Source organism: Camarhynchus parvulus, chromosome 17 (assembly GCF_901933205.1).
Source record: "Camarhynchus parvulus chromosome 17, STF_HiC, whole genome shotgun sequence".
Lineage (NCBI taxonomy): Eukaryota > Metazoa > Chordata > Aves > Passeriformes > Thraupidae > Camarhynchus > Camarhynchus parvulus.
Window position 1 is genome coordinate 21,963 of NC_044587.1, and position 17,036 is coordinate 38,998.

Consider the following 17,036-nt stretch of genomic DNA (forward strand, 5'->3'; position numbering starts at 1 on the left):
CTGCAGTCACTATTAGATTAATAAAGGACGAGCCTGGGGGCAGAAGCACTTCTCCAGTTAAAGCAAGCGTTGACATTTTTATACCTGAGAAAATTCAATGAAGGCGACATCTCCCATATGCAATCATCTTTTATGTTAATTTCAGCACTTTTGAAACAAGATTCAGTTGTGTTTTCATTTCCTTTTATTTCATTTGGACTTTGTTTGAAGTCATGAGGGAGTGAAATATGCCAGCTGCACTCTTCTGCATATGTTTTATATACAGAAGCTTCAGAAGCGCTTCTAGAGTTTCAGAGATTCAACTAATATATAAATTGGGAGAGGAGGGGCAGGCTCTGGGAGGGAAGTACAGAGAACACAGGATGGAAGAACAATTTGGCAGAAAGGCAGAAACTGTACCATGTGCTAGTCACTAAACATCACAAACTGAACCATAAAATATAAGCAAACTACGTATGTGTAGTGGTACATACATTTTAAATATATAGGTTTGGGTTTTTTAAATGAAAATAATTATTGCGTGATGGTTGCGCTGAGTTTCAGCTGCATGTGTTTTAATTCTAGCGTTTCAGGGATGTGTCTTACTAGTCTCCAAACCAGAACTGATGCAGGAAGTCCTCTGCCAGAAAATTATTTCAGTTTTGATATTTCTAATTCCAGCAATATAATGTTTGGAAACGTATCCTGCCAAAAGCATTTACGTGTTATTGCCATTGTCCATCACATTCTGTGTCTGTATGATCTGTATTTTTTAGTGTACTTAATATGTATCCCTTATGTTACTTCATAGCCTTGGGAATCTCAGTCTTTCTGCAGTAATTTTCCTCATGAGGTTGTCTGTGCAGATTCTTGGGGCCAGTCCTTGCTGGTTTCTACAGATGCTGGCATCTTGTTAATAGATGGTTAGTAAATGATCTAGTGTTTTTGTGTCAATTTTTGTGTATCTGACCATTTTCCTGAAAATGTGTGCTCATAAACTCTGTTCAGGTGTTAATAAGCCTTTATGTAGGGGGATAGTTACTATTCCAAGTAAATCTATTACATTTATGTAACCTAGTTGCAAAAATTCATTCTGCAGTAGAACCAAGCCATATTGGCGAGCTAGTGTTAATGCAGATTTCTGAATGTGTTCTTATTTCAGATGTTGTTTTCTTGACCATCTGAAAAGCTGTAGGAGGTCGCATCCAGGTTCAGGAGGTGTCTAAATGGCTTGTCTGGTTTTCTTAGCCCTTGATAATAGTGAGCATGAAGTCAAGGGCTTATGTGACAATGATATCCTACTTCTTCCCTTAGCATTGATATTGCTACTCTGACTCCTTATAATCCTCTGTGTGTTACATAAGGCCAGCAGGACTGAGGGAATGAAGTTAGTGCTCGATCATAATTCTCAAACTTGCCAAAGGAATGTCACTTTTAGGTTTCAGTAGCTTTATCTGATTCACGACAATAATAAAACTCTCCTGTGAGGAAGTATTGGCTGTGATGCTGTGGCATGTGTCGGCGCTTTGTGCTGTTCTTTTTGGGTTTTTTTCTCTTCATTTTTGTAAGGAAAAAAACCCAAGGCTTCAATTAGAAGAAAGAAATGGTTCAAAACCAGCATCTAGTAGGTAGGGTTTTCAGTACATGTGTGTTTCTTTTTTAGATGGTCAACCGTCAGTGCAAGTATTTGATAAAAGTCTCCAAATAAAGCAGATGAACGTGTTGGAAGCTCTGGATCTTTTGATTGCCCGAACAGACAAAGGTAGGAGAGGTCCCTGTTCTTGGGTTCTTGCCTGACTCTGGGTATGGCTGGATATGTATGTCTCATGACAACTTTGTCTCATTCAGAAGGCTTAAATGTGCACTTTTTCAGTGAGGTAGTTTTTACCCAATAAAAGAGTAGTCTGTGATTGAGTTTCATAAAGGCAACATACACAAAGCAAGATCAGGATCTTTATGTATAACTCAGGAAAGCATTACAGATATGGTTGGTTTATTATTTTTTACCCTGTTATGTCTGTTTCCTCAGTAGTTGCTGAAGCTCTGCTTACCCAAGCTTTGGGTAAAACATGGTTCCTTCTGTCTCACTGGGAGTTGCCCAATTTGGTTGCATCTGGTGAAATTCACCCTGAGATCTTACAGAACTAGCTCAAACTACGTGAGAGCCATTTGCAGTTCTCTCAAGACACGTGGAGAATGGGTGACGTTTCTGAGGATCTGGCAAGTGTAGTTATATCGAAACTCAGTTTGTGAAATTTCTGGAGAAAACCCTTCTGAAGAGTTCAAACTCTGTTGAGGATCCAGTTATCAGTTGCTCACCTGAATGGTGCCAGCTCTTAAAGTTAACCCTTTTTCTCTTGCCCTGTAGTTTATATCTATTGTATTTTAGTTATTTTGCAAGATTTTATGTATTTGCAAAATATTGTACATTTCACTCTTTGGAACCTCTCAGATCATTCTTTGGTGCAGCACCACCTAATGGGAAACTTGGCTACTGTACTGAAGGAGCTGATTACTACAGTTGTAAATCCTAGAGAGTTTGTAAGTCTTCTGTCCCCAGAGAGGTATTATGCTTTGTTTGCTTTTGCTCCGTTGGTTAGGTGCTGCTTCTCATTGGAAGTATTAATTTCAAACTACCGTGTTCTTTTTTTAACTTTTTTCCTGGTTCTCTCCATACGGCAGGGAAAGACTCTCGTATCCTTGTCTTCAGACTCAGTGCTGTCCAAAAAGATATAGAGACTAAAAAAATCATAAGAAACAAATATGACTGCAGAGAAAATAAACTGGAGAGAACAAAAGGTGATATTGTTATCCTTACCCTGTATTAAAAACATCCGCTGTGCTTTGATGCTGGTAGCTGCCAGAGGCTTGTTAGCTCTTTTTAGGCAGGTGTGGGTGTTCACTTTTAGGTTTTTTTCTCTGGACAAGTCAATTCAAACTTTGCTAAGCTTATATTTGAAAATTACTCTAGTACAATCCAGCGTGACATTTTTGAATGTTGTAAAAAAACCATGTTACTTGGAAATCGCTAACGATGAAAAGCTTTAGGGAAAAATAAGATTTCAGGGTTGGGAGATATGAGAAGAATTTTGTGGGGATGTTAGACTGAAATAAAGCACGCTTTAAGCTGGACTGGCACGCTGGCAGATCCCCTATTAAACAACAGTTCTTAGGTTAGCCTGGGTGTTGCCCATTATTTCTGTAGAAATAAATGTTTCCTGGTCTTCAGAAGTAAGCTGCTTTGAAAAGCTGGAAGGTGCAGTATAGTGACAATCCGTGTGCTTCGGATTAAAAGTAGATTTCAAAAGGGTGATAGGCTTTTGTCTTTTCCTAGAAGTTGATGTAATTCTATTGAGTTTTTAATTCTGTGTTGCCAAGTCATCCATCAGAGCCCTGTTATACTAATCATCAAACGAATACAAAACAAAAAATCAGACCCTATCCCAACCACTTAGAGTCTAGAGCATTATTTCCTCAGGCTGCCATTTGTATGCCATTAATACTCACCACGGAAGCGAACTCAGGATTGTTGCAGCTATTCGGAACAAACTACTTCTCGTCACAAAGAAATATAGTTTGGACGACACTTCAATCAGCACCTCTCTGCTGTCATCTCCTGAATCTCCAGTAGAGGAGTTCCAGTACATCCGGGTATGTGTAATCCAGTTACTGATTGTCTTAATACGCTGAGCAGCACTCAGCTGGTGTAGGGGATTCAGGGAAGGCAGAGTGTGCATTATCATCTTCCTGAACCTACAGACAAATAAAAGTGAGAAGCCATAGGGTGGAAATCAGTTGTATATATGCTAAATAAAACTTGCAGGTTTTTTAAAGAATTGTTTCTGCTTGTTCTTTGTTATGCTTCTGTGCTTAGAAAACATCCCTTTAAAATCATGGAGTACCTGCAGCACCCACAGTAGGAACCTGAAAAAGTGTGTAATTCTATTGTTTACGTTATAGGAAATATGCCTTTCTGACCCTCCAGTGGTTATGACGCTGGTGGATGGACCTACTGGAGACAGTGACAATATGATCTGTGTAGCATATCGGCATCAGTTTGATTTAATCAATGAGAGTACAGGGGAGTCCTACAGATTGCATCATGTTGAAACAAACAGGGTAAGTTTTCATCAGCTGAAACTTTTTTTGCAGACCCTCGCTGAGCAGAATTTGTTGCAGACTCAGTGCATGCTGTGCTGATCTCCTAGGAGTGTGAGGAGCTCGTGTGTGCTACTTTTTGCTTTAGGACACTCTGAGGTATTTATTCCTTTTGGGATACATGATGATAATTCCCAAGAGAGTAGTTATAAGCTATGACATTGGCAAAAAGCCCGTGTTGTTGGAATGTTGTTGTTGTCAAAAGTTAATTTTTCCTTCTTTCTTGGCCAGTAGTTAGCTTTTTGCTTTCTTTTTGTGGTATCAGTATTTTATTGTTTATAAAATTGCTTCAAAATAACTTCAGTGGTTGACCACCAGTATCTTGTTCAGATTTGCCTATTTGCATGTAGCTAAAATGTTTACATATTGTTTATCATTCTATTTAAGAAACTGCTGCCCAGTCAACTCATAACTGAATATCAATCTGTCTAGGACATAGGGAGAAGATTTAGGTAATGTCTTTGTTTTCAGAAAAAAGTTCCAGTATAGTTTCTAAATAGAGATGTGGACATGTAGCTTTAGACCCAATTAAAAGAAAAAAAAAAAAAGGACGATTTTGCACAGGTAATCTGTTGTTGTTAATGAGATATGGGACTACTTTTTTCATGTGATGGTTCTTGATAAGTTGTTTTCTTTTTAAATCGTCTCTATTTTTATTTGGATCTGGTGATGAAGAGGTGCCCCTGGCATGGCTGATCAAGTATAAACTTCTCCACAGCGCTGGGAATTAATTTTAGTCTGGATGAGGAGGAACTAGAAGTAAAGAATGGGGATGGAGAAGTACATCACCATCCACCATCCACCACTCCCATTTCTTTTCCACACCGGAATCCTTATTTCATTTAGGAAGACAGATAAAGCAGACAATTAATATGAGCAGAGCTAGTGATTTTTATAATGTTGAAATGGGTTGCCTGCTTATTTCTCTGGACAACAGAGCAGCAATGGCTTTCAGTCACTACAAAAGACGGGTCAAAATGCATTTGGTATGGATGCGTAAACTTTCAGGTTTTCTTAACAGTTCTTGACCTGCACAGTAATCCTAAATGAAGGAAAGTCAAAGAACTGCTGTTCATGGAATCAGTCTCTCAGCCTTCTCCCTGTCCAAGCAGGATATATGGTTTGGGAAGCATTTGTCTAATGTAACCTTATGCATTTCACTCATAAGATCTCATTTCCTGAACAGATATCCTACTTTTTGTAGCTGTTTTGGTTTGTTTTTAATCTAAATGTAAAAGACAAAACCAAAGTTTAATTAAGAGAATTTATGTAGCCTAATCTATGTAAAAAATACTGTGATTTAACCAACGTTGTTTTTCAATTTGTAAATTCAGACTGTTCAGTAATCCTTAGGTACATCCCTGTTGACCTCTGTAAATGTTAGTGGTTTTGAATTGTATCTGATCTTTTTGCTAATCATGATGTGCATTTGAAGATCACTTTTTGAAAAGAATTGTTATCTTTAATATACCATGTTGATTCACAGCTTTCTGAAATCATCCTATTTCCCAAAATTTATATTGCTAAGTAAGTTGTGTTTTTATTGCTTTGCAGTGTGATATGGTTATGAGTGTTCGGTACTGTACAGAACCAAATACAAAGGAAACTAATTTTCATCTTGAGAACATCCTGAAAATTACATCACAAAAGAAGCTATTTTTATAAATTTATTTATTTATTTATTTTTCTTTTTTATTTTTCTCCCTTTTACCTGTAGTTGTGCACTTCTACTGCTGATTGTATTGCTTGTTAGTCACAACCCAGTTGTAATAACCACAGTATCCTCTGCCTGTTTGTTAATCTTTTCCATTATCCTTGCAGGTTAATTTTGTTGCGGCTATTGATGTATATGAAGATGGTGAAGCTGGTCTACTGTTGTGCTATAACTGTAAGTGTTTAGGGAAGGCCAGAAATGGTAATAGCTCAATCTACATATGTAGATGTTCTTTCATTGGAGTCTAGGTCTGTATCTGAAAATAAATTTTAGTGTTTCACTGAAAGTTTATCAAAATACATTCTTTGGAACTTAAATGCATATTGGAGAAATTACAAGTGCAAGTATTTTAGTCATACTAGCTGTTTTATACATGTGCAAGTTATATAATTAATGAAATCTTGGTGTCTGTAATAACCCATGTGCATAACAGTCTTGTAATTTACAGAAGAATGTAAATTACATGAACATATGGCTACTTGAAGGGCAGAGAGATACAATTCTGCAGACACTGGTTTCTGAAGTTTTCTTGCCCGTTTCTGTATCTTTAGACGAATTAGGGACCTGGTAACAGTTGAAATAGTAATACTTTGTGAAGTACGACAACTTATTAAAACATAGGTCTTTTATTTTGGTCTTTCCAGTGTGTTCACAGAGAAAGCAACTTTTGCTTAGCTGTTCGGCTATAGAGGGATTTTTACATGAATGTTTGATTGTGTGCATAATGTCCACCCTTCTGCAAAATCTCCCCATAAAATGAGTGGTGGTTGGTTACAGTGTAAAGTGATGGATACTTCTTTGTTCTATTTTGCTGCAGATGTTTGTCAGTACAGAAAGGTATATCCTTTCAGTGGACATTCTCCACTTGTCCAGCCATCAGCTTATGACTTCCACTTCAGCTGGAATCAAGTTCCTTATGCTGTTGGTAAGAAAATACCTCTTTTTAGTAGATGATTTTTTGCTACTGTTTTTGCCTGCACTTGGCTCTGGTGGAATTCCAGTGTTGTGGGAATAAGCATGTTACATTCATGATGCCACTTGACCGAAGTTTCTGATAATTTTGAAAAGTGGAGCCTTGGTAGCAAGTTCATCCTTTGTTGAACTTTTTTCCCCTTTCTTTTTTGTGTTTCTCATTTTCCGTTCCCTCTATATTCTGCCAGGCATGAAGAGTGAAATTTTCTTCAATATGTTAGACAACACTTTTCATAAGAAAGGAACATGCCAGAAGAGGTCAAGAACAGTTTTCGTGGAGCATCCAAGAAACTTTTGCTTTAACCATTTTTCCTTGCCAAATAACTTCTATTTCATTGCAGTCTGTGCTTTCCCTTATGTTCTTGCCTTCACTACTGATTCCATTGAGATCCGATTAGTGGTGAATGGGAACTTAGTCCACACAGCAGTTGTGCCTGAGCTTCAACTTGTAGCATCAAGGGTAAGACAGAAAAATCATGTTTGACTATTTCTGTGATATGTTAGGATCTAATGAACATAAAAAGTTGCTGCTGCTAAAAACGTAACAAACAAAACCGAAATACATGCTTACTTTATCTGCAATAATTGTTCATCTGTCTGCTCCTAGTTTATATCAAGGACAAAGAGAATCAGAAGATCACTAAGAAAGTCTAACTGTTCTAATGATGGGTTATTTGTCATTTCAGTCGGATATTTATTTTAAAGCTACTGCTGCAGTAAGTGGATCATCTGAGAGCAGCTCTAAGGAAATGAGTTCAAAGAGTTCTCCTCAAACACCGACAGCTTACGAAAAGCCAGAGTTACCTCTTCCTTCTCTAGAAGGTAATGTGATCTCTAATCATTCCAGCAGTTATCAAATCTTGGTGCGGCTGGTCTTAAGTAAAGATAGTAAAAAAATGTGAGTTCCTACCTGAAAGTGTGGAGGATAAGAGATTTTGTATTTTCCACACTTATAAAGCACTTGGCTGAGCTTTTGCACTGTAGTATCTTTTCTGAATACATGGTAGCACTGTTCTGAAGAAATAAATTCTGTAGGAAGGGAAGAATTAAACCTCAATATCTTGATGACTCTTTCACAATGCGATCACAAGTCATAATGCAAAAAGGGGCATAAAATTGTGAGACAGCTTGACATTTCGCATACACTATTCCTTTCGTTAAAGAAAAGCAGAATAACCACTGAATGGCTGAAGCTCTTTTGCAAAACGAAAGTAAGAAGCCTTGAAAAGCTTTGCACAGACAATTTAGTGTAACATGATGTATGAGCGGTCAGTCTATAGTGTAACAATAAAGGAGAAACAAGGGAACATCAGCTAAATAATGCAAGATGTGTGTACACTTTTCTTCCTTAAATCTGCTGCTTTACTGTTAGCAGATAGGAAAAGAAGGTAATCATAAATTTTTTATTTAATGATAAGTTTGGGACTTTGTTTTTCTTCTAGGAATTAAGAAAATATGGTATTTTATGTTACCTAAGAGGAGTCATAATTTAAATCACTTGGGATCCAGGCTCCAATGTGTTTGCAGTACTTTAAAACACACGAGAAATACTGCACAGAGTCCATTGTAATAGTCAGAGTACCAGGCACAGGTCATATAAATTCACGTCTTGGTTCTGCTCCTGAGTCATCGTGTTGCCAAGAGTCAATCTTCTTTTTGTCTCTAAGTCAAATTGCTTGTATTTCTTCCTTCTCCTAGCTTATTTGTATTGAAAGATCTCTAGAGCAAGAAAGATTTTTGTCACTTCAGTGCTCAACTCAACAAGTATAGCTTGTCTTTATAACTTTTCATTTGGAATTATTAAGAACTGATTCTGTTGTGCAAGTGTAATGTTCTTTTTTCTTTCTGTGTTTCAGGTGAAGTTCCATGCAAAAACCTGTACAAAATACCTCTGAGCAATCTGGTTGGGCGAAGCATTGAACGACCTCTGAAGTCGCCTTTGGCTCCCAAGGTCATCACTGCCACACCATTGAGTGGCATTACCTCTCTTCCAGTTATGCATTCACTACCCTTATCTCGTATGGAAATTAAAGAAATTGCAAGCAGAACACGTAAAGAATTGCTGGGTAAACTCTCCTCATTCCTCAGTGTTACGTATCAGTTGCCAAACATATACTTTCTAATCTTTGCACCATCACAGGTAGGTTTGTAACATGCAGATAGTATTCATAAATTATTAAAATAAAAAAAAAGAAACAGTGAGGAAGCATTATTTGCAAATAGTATAGCCGTTGTCTGATCGTGTAAAAGATGGCCATATTCTAAATTAGGTGGAAATCGTTAGTAATGGAAACCAGCAACAGATACCTTAATCTTTTCATGAGTACTTTGTTTTATGTTGAAAGTATTAAGTCTTTTATTCCTTTATTGAGGTCTCTTGGATGAGCCTATACCCAAGACAGAAAGTGCACAGAAGCTGAAAAAGGTTTATCGAAGACAGTCAGACCCTAAGCAGGGAGCTGTAAGATCAACTAGTAGTGACAGGTAAATATACTTTAGAAAAGAGCCTAAGTTAGGCTGTAAATATTTTCAGAATTGATTACTCATGCTTATCTCGGTTGGCATGAGGCTGACCAAAACCTTTGTATATCCATGTGCATTTCCTGCTAATGTGTTTGTTAGAGTATCTGAATACCATAAGTACTGAAGCAGTTACACTTTTTGCTAAAGACATGTTAGTGATAATAATAATGATAATATTGCAAGACAAGACTAAATGGCATTTTGTGGGACCTGCTGCAGCTGAACCTGTTATAAAGATTTGGACTACTGCAGCTGCACTGTGCAAACTCTCTTGTTTTCTTTGTATGCTCTTGTGTTGCTATTTTCAGAATACATTTTGTGAAAAAGTACTGCAGCATTTGTCTGTTTGGCACTCTCCCAAATTTGCCCTGAACCAGGACACCCCCAGTGCCATTCTCTTGTTTTCATTGTTTGCATAACCTATGTTTGCCTAGAGTACTGGCAGAATACAGAATACTGGAAAGATACAGGAGACTGACAGTAACAAAACAAAAATTCTCTCGCAGTGTAAAATTATGTTTGATATATTTCCCTACTTGGAAATTACTTGGGTGAGGTGCTTCATTAATACTGCCTTTTGATTATTTTTAGTAGAGTAAAACAGGAGGAAACTTAGTTGTAATGGTCTGTGTCTGTCTTTAGGATAACTTGATAGGATCTAGAAGTAGCCATTGTTCCTTCCTGCCCTGACCTCTGTATTTTTTTTAGTAACTTTTGTCTTCCTCTTTGCAGGATAATCTCAAGCTCATTTGAAGGCTATTCTGAAAGACGTCATCTTTCCACTAGTTCAGATCCTGATACTTCAGCAAACAGGGAGGAGAACTCACCATCTAGCTATCCATTTCAGCTGATTTCTTTATATGATGAAGACATCATTGACTTAAAATGAAGACACTTTTAAAACCTTTCTTCCTTACTTCACATTTTCTTACAGCTCTGTAAGCTCTATGGCAATGTCACAAACACTGCTTCTGGTAGTAAAATGTGGCTGGAAGTACTGGTGATAAATCTTTATGGAATCCATGTTCTGGTTAGCACAGCCTGATTTGGCAATGCTTTTATCTTTGACATAGGTATGTTCTCTCAGTTAATGAAGCATTACTTTTCATGGCATTCTAACAGTAGGTAATCAGTGGGAGATTTAGGCTGAAACTGGAGTAAACAAAAAGTATTACTTATTCTAAGCTTCTTATAATTTGACTTACCTAAATGACATGCAGCAAAGTTAATTGCTGTTATTACTATCATGAGTTGTTTTACAACAGTGTATGTCATGTTGGAAGAGGAATTTTATAACACAGATCACTACTTTTGGTTTTTCAGTCTTTGAAAAACAAAACAGCAACAAAAAAAAAAAAAGACTTGCAGGCAAGGTCATTTCAAACACTGGAGTCAGTCCCTAAATTGATGCATCTGTGGTATGCTTACTGAAGAATCAGGTGAGATATGAAGATGGTGTGTTCTTGGGTCATTGTTTAGACAAACTTGAAAACTCTTTTGGCGTAAAAAAATCCCTGAACAGAGAACCTTTCTATAGGACACAAACTTGCAGAATATTTCTCGAAAATAGGAAACTAAAAAAAAAACCTAAAAACCCCACGAACAAACAAAAAATGTGGAAACAAAAACTTTGGTCCATCTACTGGAAAACTCTTATTGTAGTGCATCTGCAGATTTTTCCATTACAGGCAGAAGAGCCAACCCAAATTGTCTTTGACTACAAAAAGATTCTTATGCAGATATCATCATTAGCTGTTGTCTGTGCTTGCACCAACAGTATAAGTAATTATTTCAGATAGTTGTATTTTTCTAACTGGATGCAGACGGGAATTTCAGTGCTAATTAGGTAGTCTTCTGTGATGAAACAGCGATCTTGTCTCTTACTGTATTAAAGGTGTTTGTATTTAAAGTTTGATTTTTAATTTTTTTTAAACCCCTTCCTCTAGAACACCTTTGCAAGGGTTTTGTTTAGTTGGGGTTTTTTTTCATGAAAGCCTTTTTATAGATGATGTTTTTAGCTTTATTAGCAAGCATTTCTTGTTCTGAATATAGAAATACTTCTGTATCCTTGATTTTTATTTCGTAATGCCACCCGTATGTCATGATTTCACTTTTGTTCAAGAATGATCATCTGGAGATGCGTGCCTTTTGCTGCCATCTGTCTGAATGTAAAACTGGTGATGGCAAAGTGATTTTTTTCTCAGTTAATTATATAATATGATTGAATTGCTTCACTTGAGAAAATATGCAAGGTCTTACTTGGAAGTGTAATTTCTTACTCTCAACTGGGGTGGCTAATCAACAGAAGCAGCAATAATAGTTAGTCTTGGAGATGAAGGTTATTATTACTTTAGTAGGTTTTGCACTCATAGATGTGTGGGGTGAACCTCTATAAGCATCTAAAAGGAAGTACCAGATTGAAGTATTTGCAAAAACTTGTAGTTATTCTTTGAGAATGTTGTTTCCAGAGATTGTTACTTTACCCTATCCTTATTTATTTGGACAGTTAAGGTTTAAAGAAAATCTGAAAGTACCACACGGTACTTATTTTCCTGGAAGTTGTAAAAGCTTCTGAATCCACTGAATCCACTTTTGGGGTCACTGCTGGCACTTACATATTTTTAAAAAGGAAAAGAACCAGCTTTTTCCAAGAACAGCTCTCTCAATGTAGTATTTGATTTCTGGTTTGTGGCTATTTTTGAGGACAGTACCAGTGTGTTTCAAAGCTGGGGCTTTAGTTAAAATTTTAACTGGAAACTTTACCCTGTTAGGATACTGGATTTTAAATATACTCCAGATGTTCACCTGTGCCATCACAGCATGATTTAAAATGATTAACCATTGTTTGATAGCAGTTGAAGCAATATATGGAGATTTTTAAACTTGTTTTGAAGAACCTGAGCAAACACATCCTTAGGTATAGCCTTAGAGAAGGAGCACTAGGGAGAACAAGAAGAATGAGAAGAGCATGACAGAAAGCTTGACTACTGGCTATGATGGTAGTCAGAATACATATACATACAGCATTTGCATTATATCCTAAACATGATTATAGAAGAAAGGGCTATAAAGCAAGAGTTATTTTCTTGAACCAAAAGTGCAGTAGCGGCTGCAAAGTATTACCATTAATTAAGAGAGTGTTGGGGGGGTGGGAATGTGTGTGTGTATGTGTGTGTGTGTGTGAGAGAGAGAGAGAGAGAGAGAAAAGAAGACCCTTTGAAGATTTGCCTGTAATTACAGCGTTGATGACATCTAGCAAATGAACTATAAAGAGTACAGATACTGGATTACTGAAGCACAAAACTAGGTCATACTGGCTTCATGGTACACACCTGGAACAGGATATTGGTATCATTTGAAGAGGGAAGCCCAGCAGCAACTGCATCCCTGCCCACCTCCCACCTGCTCTTATGCTATAGCTTGACTTAATGGGTCTGGTACAAGCTGCTAAGCAAGTCACGCTATGAACTACCAGACCTTAACAGATCATTGCTCGTGTAGGACAGGAAGGAGCTGAATTCTGGGAAAAAATTAATGTCTTCATTCTTAATGTAGCCAGTAAGTGCCTTGTTAAGTTTTTGCTTTTGTACTTAGAGTGTCATAGAGGGATAATATCTAATGTGGCAAAAGAAGTAGAGAGCGATACAACATTTTGTTTGGGTTATATGACACCTAGAATTGGTAGCTGAGGCTTTAGAGCCATGTATATGTAGTTTACTACCTACTTATTGTAGGAGAGCAGCCCAGAACGTAGGTAGAAGGCAGAGAACATAGAAATAATGTTCCAATTTTATTTGACACAAGGCACAGGAACCAAATTCTGTAAAGATCTTTATCACATTTATTGTATCAAAAAAACTTACCAACACAATCATGTGAAATTGCTGGTGTACACAACCTTGTACAAGGATATGGCTTCTTTGAGTTTTTAGTAGTCTGAACAGACAGCTATGACTTCTGTGTCTCTTCATGTGAGGAGAAGTACCTTCTAGCCATTGTTTCTCTCAAAACATCATCCTTACTATTTAGACTGCTAATTAAAATCTAGAGGCAGTTGGTGGGATTGATACCAAAGCTCTTGTGCATCATTTATAAAGGGCAAAGTTCTTACACACCTGCGGAACCTCTCCTTAAGACTGGCATAAGATGACAAGGCTTGTTGAAAGGCTGCTGAGATGGCTATGGTGTCATTCATTCCAGTGTTGGAGCCATGTTGTTTGCCCTCTGTTTTTCCAGCATGTGCATGCATATACTCTCTAAAACCTAAAAAGTAGTCTTGGGCACAAACTTTAGCCATGTCCACTGTAAACATAACCCTTTCTCCTTTCACATTGGGTGTTAAAGCTGCCTGTAGGCTGCATTCTTGATGATGGCTGACCATCTCATGGTTAGGAGAAAAGATAATTTTTGACTCTACTGTGTAAGATGGGTGTTGTTCTGATAGGAAAACTGAAAAATGGTGCTAAGATGGATGGAAGGAAGGAATTGTTTCCATGAAGGAAGAATTGTTACCAGATTGAACACTTGCTATCAGGCTAAGTTTAGGCCCATTCTGGACCCTTGGCTAAGTTTCTGCAAGAAATACTTTCTATCCCAATGTGCTGGATTTGTAGGCAGCAGCAGGGCTCTAAACTCCTGGCTAAATGGTGTTGGTCACCACTTCATCCCTGTGCCTTAGTCTGACTAAATTATAGGAATGCCATTTACATTGGTGCAAGCGTTAGATTGTACAGGTAGTTAATTTAGAATGTACTTGTGTGTTCTCACCAGCATGGTTAATGATGCATGGGATCACAAAATAGTTGAGGGTAGAAAGGACCACTGTGTTATCATCTAGTCCAGTACACACACCTGTGCACCACCATTCAAAAATCTGTTCAAAATGGATATGCAAGATTTTGGGCTACTTGTCATCTTTGTCCTGCATTTGAATTGCAGCATGCATATAGACCATCACCATAACTTTGAAGTGTGACTAGGACTTAAGAACCCCCAGATACATGAGCTAAGTTAATTCACACATACACACACACAATATGGAGCCCTTAAGGCTTTGATGAGCTGTTCGTAAGGTCCCTAAAGCCCAGACTGGGTTTTAGAAACCAGTACAAAGAGTCATTTTTGTCCAGTTCCTTATTTTAGTGGCAATGCAGTACACATAAATATTTTATAAGTGTTTGAAAGTAACAAAAACTTCCTTCTAATACGAAACAAAAACCCACGTGAAATTTGAAAGGGCTATGGCTATTCATGGTAGCAAGAGAACTGCTCTCTAGGTTCAGTGAATGCACGCATACATTCGGTTTCCTGATTTGCAAAGTAAGGCGTGTTCTAGTTATAGTCCTTTACTTGTTTGGAGGTGTGGCAGGAATTCTTCTTTGTTTTGGTTTGTGTGGTTTCTGGAGGCTGGTGGTGTGGGCAGGTTTTTTGTTGCTTTGTTGGTTGGGATTTTTTTTTTTCCAGGTTTTGGGGGGGGGGGTTAGTTGGCTGGGTTGGGGTTTTTTTGTTTATTTGGTTTTGGTTTGTTTTTTTGGTTTGGTTTTTTTTTTTTGGTTGGTTTGCCATTGCTTTTCAATGCATAACACACATGCAAGTATGCACCTGGAATGAACAGCAGGTTTGTTCTCTGCCTTCATGTGATTATTTCTATAAATGTGCATGTATTTGTACTTGATAGATTCAGATTGAATTTTTTTACTACTTGTCAACTGAATAAATACTTAAACAGTACTTAAGAGGGCAGGGAATGGGTAACATTATTGCCTAACTAGTTACATATGGTTAAGGTTGCTACTCCTGACATATATTTTCTGCTGTTCTAAGTATATTTGATCAGTAACGGCTAGCTTGAACATGTTTTTCCAAAGACGTGGGTCTATAACTCTCCTTGCAGATGCAGTGGCTTTTCCAGAGCTGTTGGCTTAGTCTGCATTTGAAATATATAACCCTATTCATTTGGACTTGGTTTTCAATATATATACATATATAGGTATATATATTTGTAATTTCTAATGTAAATTTCCAGGGATTAAAAATCCTGAGTTATATATATAGGAATTTAAAGTAATGGGATCATAAAAGGCAGGGGAAGAGAAAAATCCCATCAGCAAGTGATAAGGTATTTCAGAATAATTTATGTTGCCGTCTGTGTGTGAAAATGGGTATCACGCTATTTTCATTCTTAACAATTCGATGTCATGGTTCATATGCACAGTGCTTGCTTATTCTGTTAAAGCATTGTTTTCTCTGATAGGCTTAATCTGTTTTTGTGAAGGACTAAATTATACCCTGGGAACCTAGTATTAACAATATGGGAAGGCTCAAGAGATTATGCAGCAAACATCTGTACTTGCATGCAGGTTAGAAAGTATTTTTACTCTTATTACTTGAGCACAGCAACTTCACCAGCCTGTATACTGCTTAGCTGCTTCACTTCATTGCTGACCTGTAACTGACTGACTCCTCTTTGCTACTGGAAGTTGTGGTACTAGCATCTGACTTGAAGAGAAAATGGAGATAATTTTCTGCATATTTACCTGGTTGAATGGAAAATGTTATGTAAAGATTTATGCAGAGCATTATCAATCTAGAATGTCAGTTTGTCTTTGAATGGTAGCAGACTGCTTTGTAATTTAATAATGGCATACTGTTAAGACTGTTGCTACATTTGTGATCAAAGACTCTACCACTGGTCTTGAATGCTGATGTATTACCATTTTTTTAATGTCATATGATAGCATGTATGGTTTGTATTTTAGATACGACATCCAAATAGAGACAGTCCTATCACATCTGAAAGTGTTTTAAGTGCTATTTATCACCTTTGTGAAGAAGAAACATGATTTATTTCTTCATCTGTAATAAACAATAAATTTGACCCCACCTGTTTCTTTCACCTGTTTCACACACTCAGGACTAATGACTTTCAAATTTGCTAAGTAAAAAGACAAGAAATCAAAAAGACAGGATCTAGCACAGAGCACTGCTTTTCCCATTTGAGTTTACTGAAGTGCTGTATCATACCTGTGAGGTTGCTGTTTGTGTCTTAAGCTTTACCCGTCTTTGATAAAAGCCATAAACTAGATTTGGTTTATGTTTCCAGCCATCTTTTAGACTTCTGGAGACCTGCTTCAGTTGGGGGATCTTTACTCTGTAAACTAACACTACAGAATAGTTTTTCTCCCTTTCTGGCTAAGTGTGTATTCTTACTGTCTCCAAGACCTTGCAATTCCTTTTGAAAAATCATCTTTCCCAAAGTAGCAAAGACATTCTCTTAAGAGCTACAACCCTTTTTGTGATTTAAATGCATTCCTAGCTGCCTTGACAACAATAAGAAAAAGGCCTTAAGTCCATGAAAGCCAAGAATTCATCTTCATTTGGGATTAAGACTTAATTCTGTGGTCAGAATTAACAGAAATAACAGCCACACAAACATCAAGTACTGCAGTCTGAAACTAACATTAGCTAGGCTATGTTGTGCACTTCTTCACGGCTGTAACATGCAGCCTAAGGAACAGGTAGAGTTCAGCAAGGAAATTTTATTTATTTATAAAATTAGATTTTATTTTACATCTCAGAAAAAAAAAAAGATACTGGCCCCAATGCAATTAATATTCTCACATGGCCATTACAGTCAGTACACCAGGTTAAAAGAACACAGGAACTAAAGAAATAAGTGTAATTCGCTTAC

At 37.3% G+C, this 17,036-nt stretch overlaps 1 protein-coding gene across 1 annotated transcript in view; it reads left to right on the forward strand.

Moving 5' to 3' along the window:
- The window catches only part of GARNL3 (GTPase activating Rap/RanGAP domain like 3), a 31,746-nt gene extending 16,958 nt beyond the window's left edge, over positions 1-14,788 (forward strand). The window contains 12 exon segments of the mRNA XM_030961240.1: positions 791-902; positions 1,643-1,741; positions 2,662-2,778; positions 3,458-3,630; positions 3,940-4,098; positions 5,959-6,025; positions 6,669-6,776; positions 7,165-7,283; positions 7,510-7,645; positions 8,680-8,889; positions 9,196-9,307; positions 10,079-14,788. Of these exon segments, the coding sequence (XP_030817100.1) occupies positions 791-902; positions 1,643-1,741; positions 2,662-2,778; positions 3,458-3,630; positions 3,940-4,098; positions 5,959-6,025; positions 6,669-6,776; positions 7,165-7,283; positions 7,510-7,645; positions 8,680-8,889; positions 9,196-9,307; positions 10,079-10,235 (1,569 nt within the window). The 3' untranslated portion in view covers positions 10,236-14,788.
- Positions 14,789-17,036: the final 2,248 nt, after the last annotated feature.